The sequence below is a fragment of the Eimeria tenella genome, genomic scaffold (assembly GCF_000499545.2).
Source record: "Eimeria tenella Houghton genomic scaffold, Eth_scaff11, whole genome shotgun sequence".
NCBI lineage: Eukaryota > Apicomplexa > Conoidasida > Eucoccidiorida > Eimeriidae > Eimeria > Eimeria tenella.
In genome coordinates, this window is record NW_013541474.1 from 413,734 (window position 1) to 422,644 (window position 8,911).

General features: G+C 54.8%; 3 protein-coding genes across 3 annotated transcripts in view; all 3 read right to left on the reverse strand.

The window, feature by feature from the left end:
• ETH_00031005 (beta-tubulin cofactor d, putative) overlaps positions 1 to 3,373 on the reverse strand; it is a gene marked incomplete at both ends in the record, with an annotated part of 5,160 nt that extends 1,787 nt beyond the window's left edge. Inside the window, 4 exons of the mRNA XM_013372889.1 lie at positions 96 to 1,012; positions 1,264 to 1,717; positions 1,885 to 2,679; positions 2,888 to 3,373. Of these exons, the coding sequence (XP_013228343.1) occupies positions 96 to 1,012; positions 1,264 to 1,717; positions 1,885 to 2,679; positions 2,888 to 3,373 (2,652 nt within the window). The remainder of the gene's footprint in view (positions 1 to 95; positions 1,013 to 1,263; positions 1,718 to 1,884; positions 2,680 to 2,887) is intronic.
• A 232-nt stretch (positions 3,374 to 3,605) lies between these two features.
• Positions 3,606 to 5,177, reverse strand: ETH_00031010 (uncharacterized protein; the record flags this gene model as incomplete). Its single annotated transcript, XM_013372890.1, has 1 exon — positions 3,606 to 5,177. The coding sequence occupies one exon, from the start codon at positions 5,175 to 5,177 to the stop codon at positions 3,606 to 3,608; it is 1,572 nt and encodes a 523-aa protein (XP_013228344.1).
• A 2,324-nt stretch (positions 5,178 to 7,501) lies between these two features.
• On the reverse strand, positions 7,502 to 8,671 carry ETH_00031015 (uncharacterized protein; the record flags this gene model as incomplete). Its single annotated transcript, XM_013372891.1, has 1 exon — positions 7,502 to 8,671. One exon carries the CDS (start codon positions 8,669 to 8,671, stop codon positions 7,502 to 7,504), a length of 1,170 nt encoding a protein of 389 aa, XP_013228345.1.
• Positions 8,672 to 8,911: the final 240 nt, after the last annotated feature.

Consider the following 8,911-nt stretch of genomic DNA (forward strand, 5'->3'; position numbering starts at 1 on the left):
TTGCTGCTGCTGCGGCTGCTGCTGCAGCAGTAAGGAAAGGACTCCAGAATGAGAGCAGCAACTTCAGCAGCAACTTCTCTAATCCAACTCCCCACATCTCCCCTTTGGTCTGCAGCGAAGTCTGCTGCGCAGGTGTACAGACACCTCACCACGGACCCCCAGTCCACTGCTGCTGCTGCTGCTGCTGCTTCAGCAGCAGCAGCAGCAGCAGCGGCAGCTGCAGTAGAGCTGCCACCGCCATCGCCCTCACTACCACCAGCAGGCGCACTGGCTACAGCAGCAGCTCCCTCAGCAGCAGCAGCTGCTCCTGCTGCTGCTCCTGCTGCTGCCCCTGCTCCTGCCTGTGCCGCTGCTCCTGCTGCTGCTGTTGCTGCTGCTGCTGCTGCTGCTGCTGCATGCAGGGGAGAGACAGATTCTATTAGGAAGGCCAGAGCCAGGAGCGCGTGTCTCCTGGTGTGGGGGTCGTTGAGAGCAGCAGAGCCCAGGGGAGCTGTTGCTGTTGCTTCCCGCAGCAGAGTCGGCAGCAGCAACAGCTGCTGCTGCTGCTGCTGCGGCTGCTGCCCCTGCTGCGTCTGCTGCGGCTCGAGCTGCTGCCGCTGCCGCTGTGGCTGCTGCGTCTGCTGTGGCTCGAGCTGCTGCTGCTGCTGCGGCTGCTCCTGCTGCTGTTGCTGTGGCTGCTGAGTCTGCTGCTGCTCTTGCTGCTGCTCCTGCTGCTCCAGCTGCTGCTGCTGCTGCAGCGCCAGGCGGTACACCTTGGGAGGCAGCGCTGCGATTGCTAAGAGGGCTCCGCTGCGGGCTGCGACATGCTGCTGCTGCTGCTGCAGCAGCAGCAGCAGCTTGGGGAGGACTTGCTGCTGCGCCTGCTCCGGCTGCATGCGGTGCAGCAGCAGCGCCCGAATGGCCTCAGCAGCAGCAAGCTGCACAGCAGCAGAAAATGATTTGAGACTGTCGAGGCAAGTCTCCAGATACCTGCTGCAGGTGGCGCGCCTAAATGCCCAACTGCTGCTGCTCGCTGCAGCAGCAGCAGCAGCAGCAGCGGCAACAAGACAGACACACACTGCGTTTAAGGAGCAGTCATAATACATAGCAGCAGCAGCTGCTGCAGCAACTGCTGCCCCTACAGTAGTTCCTTTGCTGCTTATGCTGCTGCTGCTGTTTCTGTGTTCCTTTCCACTGCAAGTGGCGGTGCCTAAACTCCTGCAACTGTATCGGCTACTGCTGCTGCTGTTGCTGCTGCTGCTGCTGCTGCTGCTGCTGCCTCACCTATAGATGAAATGAAGCCACAAGCTGCTTCCCTTAAAAGGTCTCCTCCTCTTCGCCTGTAGGGCCTTTGCTGCTCAAAGGAGACAATGCTGCTTCGGACTTTAGTTTGTAGAGCGGGTCCTACCATTCCTGCTGCTGTTGCTGCTGCCTCTGCTGCTGCTGCTGCTGCTGCTGCTGCCTCTGTTGCTGCTGCTGCTGCTGCTGGTTCCGCTGGAGCTGCCGGTGCGCCTGCTGCCGCTGCAGCTCGCGGCCCCTCTACAGGAGCTGCAGCTGCTGCAGCAGCGGAAGTTGCTGCTGCCGCTGCTGCTGCTCCAACTTTGGATGCAGCAGCAGCAGGGTCTGGTGCTGCTCGTAAAGCCCCAACCAAGGAGGCAAGCAGCAGCAACGCCCCGTGGCACTCCTCCAAAGGAGCGCTTTGCTGCTGCAGCCGCTGCAGCTGCTGCGGCAGCAGCACCTGAATACAAGCAGCAGCAGCAGCAGCAGCAGCCTGGACAGTGCGCTGCGGAAAGCAGCAGGAAGATGGTGCTAGCTGCTGCTCCTAAAGTATTTACACTTGTGCAAATGTTTGGGGAGATTTGGATTAAATATATTTTGCTGCTTGGTGCAGCAGCAGCAACTCACAGCAGCAGCATAAGGAGCAGCAAGAGGAGCTATTCTAAGAGCAGCAGCAGCAGCAAGCCGCCGCATTTGGGGGTCGGGGTGTCTGTACACTCGGCAGCAGAGGTACTCGAGCAGCACAATGGACAGCGGCTGCTCCTGCTCGTATCGCTGCTGCTGCTCGTGCTGCTGCTGCTGCTGCTGCTGCGGCTCGAGGGCGGCGATTGCTGGCGCTGCAGTGAGGAAGCAGCAGCGTCTGCTGCCAACAGTGAAGTAGTCCGCAAGTGTAATGACACTGAGGCCCTGCTGCAGCAGCCCTTGTCTTCCTTCTATTTCTTGGAAAGCAGCAGCAGCAGCACGACGAACAGCAACAGCAGAGTCGAACAGCAGCGCCAGCAGCAAGTGGCGGCCCAGCCGCCGCCGCAGCAGCAAAGCTGCTGCTGCTGCTGGGTAGCTGCGCGCGAAGGCCCAGGCCCCGTAGCACGCAGCATCCCGCACAGAAGCCCCTGACAAGCTGCTGCTGCTGCTGCTGCTGCTGCGGCCGGGGTACAGCAAGCAGCGGCACACAAAGTTCAAGGTCCCCTCCAGCTGCTGCTGCTGCACCACTCCCAGCCGCAGCAGCTCCGCCACGGCCAGGCAGCTGCCGCTCAACAGCCGCTCTGCTGCAGCAGAAGAGTCCCCCAGTATGTTTTCGTTCCATCCCCTCTCTGCTGCTGCTGCTGCTTCCCCTTCGGCTGCTGCTGCTGCTGCACCAGTTGCTGCAGTCGGCGGAAGCGGCGCAGTCGCCGCCTCGAACGGCTCCAGCACCGCGCAGCAAACCTGCAGCAGCAGCAGCAGCAACAGCAGCAGCAGCAGCAACAGCAGCAGCAGCAACAGCAGCAGAGCTAATATCAGTGCGATTTCGCCGCCGACAGTGCAGCAGCAGCTGTTGCTGCGTCGCCTGCTGCTGCCGCTGCACTCCCGCTGCCGCTGCAGTCCTGCTGCCGCCGGTGACCCTGCTGCTGCTGCTGCTGCTGCTGCTGCTTACTTGCTCTGCAAAGCTTTTGGAAAGGGACAAACAAAGTCTCCCGATGCCTTTTGCTGCTGCCCAGCGAACTCGGGTGTCTGTGTCTGCCAGGCGCTGCAGCAGAAGAGACACAATTGCTGCTACAGTTTCTGTTGCTTCTGGAGACAGTTCTTCCTCTGGCTCCTCTTGCTGCTGCTGCTGCTGCTGCTGCTCGCCGAGCCCCTGCTGCTGCTGCTGCTGCTGCAGCAGCAGCTCGAGAGAACGCGCGTTGACGCTGTAGCGCCAGGTGGTGCTGCGCTTGGGCAGCAGCAGCAGCGCCAGGAGAGCAGCAGAAGCTGCTTGGTGCTTTCGCAGCAAAGCTGAGCCCCCCAGCTGCTGCTGCTGCTGCTGCTGCTGCAGCACCAGGCGCTGCAGACGCGGCAGCAGCGGGGCAGCATCTGCTGCTCGCAGGGACTTCAAAACCTTCTGCAGCCCCGCCATTGCTGCAGAAGAAGCAGCAAAGCACATGTTCGCAAACACTTATTTGCTGCTGCTGCTGCTGCTGCGCAGTACTGGCATTGCTGCTGCTGCTGCGTCTTATGTTGCTGCTACAGCACAGCATTTTGCTTCCAGCGCCGCAGCGGAAACGAAAAGGAGACAAAAGAGACAAAAGAAGCAAAAGAAAAGGCAGCAAATAAAAAACAAATGAAATCCAATTTTTTTTAAATATAATTAATCAATTAATTAATCAATTAATTAATTAATTAACAATAGATGCGTTGCTATTTATCTTGCTGCTGCTGTTGTTGCTGCTGCTGCTGCTGCAGAGAGAAGACTCGCCATTGGTTTGTTCTGAGCCGAAGAGGCTAGCGGTGCTGCTGTCCTCCAGTCCCTGCTGCTGCTGCTGCTGCTGCTGCTGCTGCGGGCCCAGCAGCGTGAGTTCGCAGTGGCGGAGGAAGGCCCTGAGCAGCAGCTGCTGCTGCTCGTGGACATCAGGACGCAGGAAGAGGGACTGCAGCAGCAGCGCAGCAGCATCTGCTGCTTTTGAGCTGCTGCTGCTGCTGCTGCTGCAGCAGCTCAGGGCCAGGTGCAGCAGCCGCAGGCCGAGCGGTGCGTCAGCAGCAGCAGCAAGCGACAGCTGCCGTTCCTCTTCCTGCTGCTGCTCCCGCTCCCCCTGCTGCTGCTGCTGCAGCTGCTGCTGCTGCTGCTGCTGCAGCTGCTGCTGCTGCTGCTGCTGCTGCTGGGTTTGGTTTGAGTCTAAAGATAATAAACTGAAGGGAGCCAGCAGCAGCAAAGAGAGCCACACAAAAAGAGAAAACACTGAACTCCATATGGGCAAAGTGTCAGCCACAGCAGCAACAGCATCTGCTGCTGCTGCTGCTGTTGCTGCTGCTGCTGCTTCATCTGCTGGTGCTGCTCCTGCGTCAGTAGGTCTTGCTGCTGCAGCGGCGGCAGCAGCACTAGACGCCTCTTGAGCCTGCTGCTGCAGGGTCTCCTCCTCGTCCCTCTTATCCTGCTGCTGCTGCCGCTGCTGCTGCTGCTGCAGCTGCTGCAGCGCTGCTGCTGCTGCGAAAACGGGCTCCAGCAGCTCCGGCTGCTGCGGCAGCAAATTGCGGATGGCCTTTGCCCCCCTGACTTTGCAGTGTACGTACACCAGGTGCAGCAGCAGCCGCAAGCAGCAGCAAGCTGCTGCTGCGGTCCAGTCCCCCCTCTCCCGCTGCTGCTGCTGCTGCTGCTGCTGCTGCAGGGAGTGCGTGGTGAGCAGCAGCAAATGCTGCTGAATCGGCAGCAGCAGCACCTGGAGCTGCTGCGGCAGGTAAGGGTCCAGCAGCTGCGGCTGCTCCTGGTACTGTTCGAGTGTATGGACAACTTTTGCTGCTGTGCTGCAGAACTGCTGCAGCCACTGCTGCACATTCGAAGCCGTCAGCGGCCCTGCTGCTGCTGCTGCTGCTTCTGCTGCTGCTGCTGCTGCTGCTGATGCTGCTGTCTGTTGAGGTGCTGCTGCTGCTGATGCTGCTTCAGAGGGACACGTGGGTCTGGAGCAGGGAGCAGCAGCAGCAGCAGCAGCAGCGTCATCTGCTGCTGCTGCTGTTGCTGCTTGCTCAGCAGCAAGTGCTGCTGCTTGGTTTGTGAGGCTGGCGAGCAGCTGCAGCTGCTGCAGCGTTTCATCAGCTTCCCTGAAGAAGAGGGCTTCGCAGCGCATGCTTTCGTCTGCTGCTGCTGCTGCTGCTGCTGCGGCTTCCAGCTGCTGCTGCTGCTGCTGCAGCTGCTGCGCTGCGCCGCCCGAGGGCTCAAAGGCCCAGCGAGACGCCGATGCCCGCAAAACGTCCATCTCCCCACTTTAGGGTTTAGGGTTTAGGGTTTAGGGTTTAGGGTTTAGGGTGTAGAGTTTAGGGTCTAGGGGTGTTAAGAGACACCAGACAACGCAGCAGCAGCTGCTGCTGCTGCAGCAGCAGACTGGCAGTCGCGCTGTCTGCTGCTGTGCAAGCAGCAAAAAAAGAGTTAATGTTGCTCTTATTACTGCTGCTGAACCATAATCCTAAACCCTAAACCCTAAACCCTAAACCCTAAACAGCCACGGAGGGGCTTTCGAGGGGCCCCGTTCAATGGCTTGCAGCCGGAGCAAATTCTTAACCTCTAAACCCTAAGCACCAAACTCTAAACCCTAAACCCTAAACCCTAGACCTAAACCCTAAACCCTAAACCCTACACCCTAAACACTCTAAACCCTGGGCTCTTCAGACCGCAGACGACCGACGGCACAGTCGGCAGCGCATGCCACCAAAGCTGTCTCATTTGTTTTGCAGAATTATTTCAAATTATTTTATTTTAAATTATTTTATTTTAAATTATTTTATTTTAAATTTAAAATAAAACAAAATAATTAAAAGATAGACCCAGAAATACACAAAATTTCACCAACTGCAGTCCCCTAGGGTTTAGGGTTTAGGGTTTAGGGTTTAGGGTTTGGCCGCAAATAACGGCCTGCAGCTTCCGAATTTTGAACTGCAGCAGCAGCAGCAGCAGCAGCACAGAGGCATGCACGCAGCAGAAGAGGAATGAAATATTCAGTGATATTAATGAAATAAAATAAACAAATTATAATTTATAATAATTCTAAAAAATGAAATAAACAAATTATATTTATGCATGCGTTTAGTCTGCGAGGGTGACGAGCGGCGGCGGTTTGATTGAGGTGTCTGTACACCCCAGTACCTTAAACCCTAAACCCTAAACCCTAAACCCTAATTGTGACATTTTAAGCTGAATCAACAGAATAAAATGGAATTAATTTAGACTTCTTGATCAATTTAATGTAAATAAAATTAAAAGTTAAAATTAAATTCAATTAATTCAAATTAATTGAATTAACTTGAATTTCAAATAGCTCTTCTTGCTGCTGCACTGTCGGCTGCTTCGTTTTTGAATTTTTAAATGCTTCAAACTATATTCATTTTAATTTATTTATTTAAATTAATAAGCAATAAATTTCAATTTCAATTTTAAATTCAAATTCCAATTTTTAACATCAAATTCCATTTTTAAAATTCCAATTCTTTGTTTCAATCTCAAGTAACCCAAAATGGTAAAATGCATCAGCTGCTTACAATCAAACAAGTAAAAAATATAAGCAAATAAATAAATAAATAAATAAATAAATAAATAAATAATAAATTTTAAATAATAAAGAAACAAAAAGAATAAATAAACAACAGCTGGACAAAAAAACAGCAAACAAACAGGAAATGATAAATAAACAAATAAACAAACGAATAAATAAACAAATAAATATATAACTAAATAAATAAATAAAGAGTGTATAAAAAAATACATAAATGAATATTTTTAGCAAGTAACTCCTCGCATGCAAATAGATCTAAATATTGCCGCAGCAGCAAGCAGTAGCAGCAAACAGCAGCAGCAAGGAGCAGCTGCAAGCTGCAGCAGCAACCAGCAGCAGCGAGCACCAGCAGCATGCTGCAGCACAGCTGCAGCAGCACTAAACTGCGGCAGCAGCAGCAAGCTGCAGCAGCAGCAAACTGTAGCAGCAGCAAGCTGCAGCAGCAGCAAGCTGTAGCAGCAGCAAGCTGCAGCAGCAGCAAGCTGCAGCAGCAGCAAGCTGCAGCAGCAGCAAGCTGTAGCAGCAGCAAGCAGCTACCTGCCGTCCGCTGCAGCTGTTAGCCAGTTCCGTGCTGCTGCTTCCCTTTGTTTTCTCTTCAAAACAAAAATAATTAAATTTGTAAATAAATGAAATTCACAGAACAACGAAGCAGCAGCAGCAGCAGCAAAACGCCCACGGCCGTCCTGGAACGCAGCAGCAGCCAACTAGGGTTTAGGGTTTAGAAGTATTAGGGTTTAGGGTCTGCACGTGGCAGCCCAGACTACACAGCCCCAGTGCTGCAGCAGCCTAAAGCACAGCAGCAGCAGCAGCAGCAGCAACCGTTGCGGCAGAAGCAGCTGCAGCAGCAGCAACGGCAGCAGCAGCAGCAGCGAAAGCGCATGGCAGAAGCTGCTGCAGCACAGCAAGCTGGGCCCTGCACGTAAGCCCTAGATCTCGATTAAAATGCAGACAATTAAAAAGTAAAAAATAAAAATAAAAACAACAAAAAACAAAATAAAATGAAAGACAAAATCTTTGATAAAAAGAAAAGAGAGTCAGTCCTCCCCGGCGGCGAGGTGTCTGTACACCTGGTGGCCGTGGCTGTCGTCCAGCAGCAGCGCGTACTGCAGCAGCATCTTTTTTGCTGCTGCTGCAACCTGGTGGCAAAGGGGGGGTTTGCTGCTGCTGCTGCTGCTGCACTGGTCGCTGCTGCTGCCGATGCCCTGCAGCAGCGGCAGCAGCCGCAGCAGCAAGTTGTGGGTGTCGTTTTCAGCAGCAGCAGCAGCAGCGCCGATTTCGTCTTCAAGAAGCTGGACTGCTTCTGCTGCTGCTGCTTTGTGTTCGGGCGTAGCCGCAACAGCAGCAGCAACAGCGGCCTGCGGCGAGTACAGCCACTGCTGCTGCTGCTGCTGCTGCTGCTGCTGCTGCTTGTTCCTCTCCTTAAACCGCCGCACCAGCTTCCTCGCCAGCAAACAGGCAGCAGCAAGAACAACTCTTTCCTGATCAGCAGCAGCACCGAGGGGTCCTGCTGCAGCGTCTGCGACGAGTGCTGCTGCCACTGCTGCTTCTGCTGCAGTGCAGCGCGACAGCAGCAGCAGCAGCGGCAGCTGCTGCCACAGCGTGGGGTTTGGCAGCGAAAACCCTAAAGCCTGCATCAGCCGCTGCTCCTCCAAGAAGCAATTGTGTCTTTGCTTCCAGTATTCTTTGATTCCAAGAGGGACATATTCTCCCGCGAGTTGCTGCTGCTGCTGCTGCTTGAGCGGCGGCGGCTTGAGCTGCTGCTGCTGCTGCTTCTGCTGCTGCTGCTGCCGCCGCCGTTCCTCCGCTGCAGCAGACGCGTGGTGGCAGCAAAACCCCAAAGAGGCCACCACCCGCCGCAAGTTGAACTCCTCGTCTGCTGCTTTTGCTGCTAGAAACAGAGCAGCAGCAAGACACGAAGCAGCAGCAGCAGCGTCGATGTGGAAGAAGGAAGGCAGGCTCAGGTGGAAGGCAGCAGCAGCAGCAGCAGCAGTCGAGGGTGCTGCGCCCGCGTCTGCTGCAGCGCGAGACAGCAGCAGCGCCAGCTGCAGCCGCGCCTTGTCCCACGCTGCTGTACATACACCCCGCGGGTACAGTAGCGGGGGGGGCGCCGCCAGGGGGGCTCCATCTTCTTCTTCATTTTCATCTTTTTGAGTTTCTTGTCCCGGGAGAAAAGGACCAAATTGAACAAGTCCACTATCTTCCATTTTGAGGGAATTCCGTGGTCGCGCAGCAGCAGCAGCAGTAGCAGCAGGCAGCAGCGGGCGCAGCAGCAGTGCTGCTGCGCTGCTGCGCACTGCAGAGGGCTTAAGATCTTCCAGGCGAATTGAACAGAAGAACTAATTAATCAAAATAAATAAAATGATAAATTAGTTGCAAATGGAATTATCTTAAGTCGAAGCAGCGGAGAAACTCCGAGCAGCAGTTGGGGCTGGCTGAGACTGTAT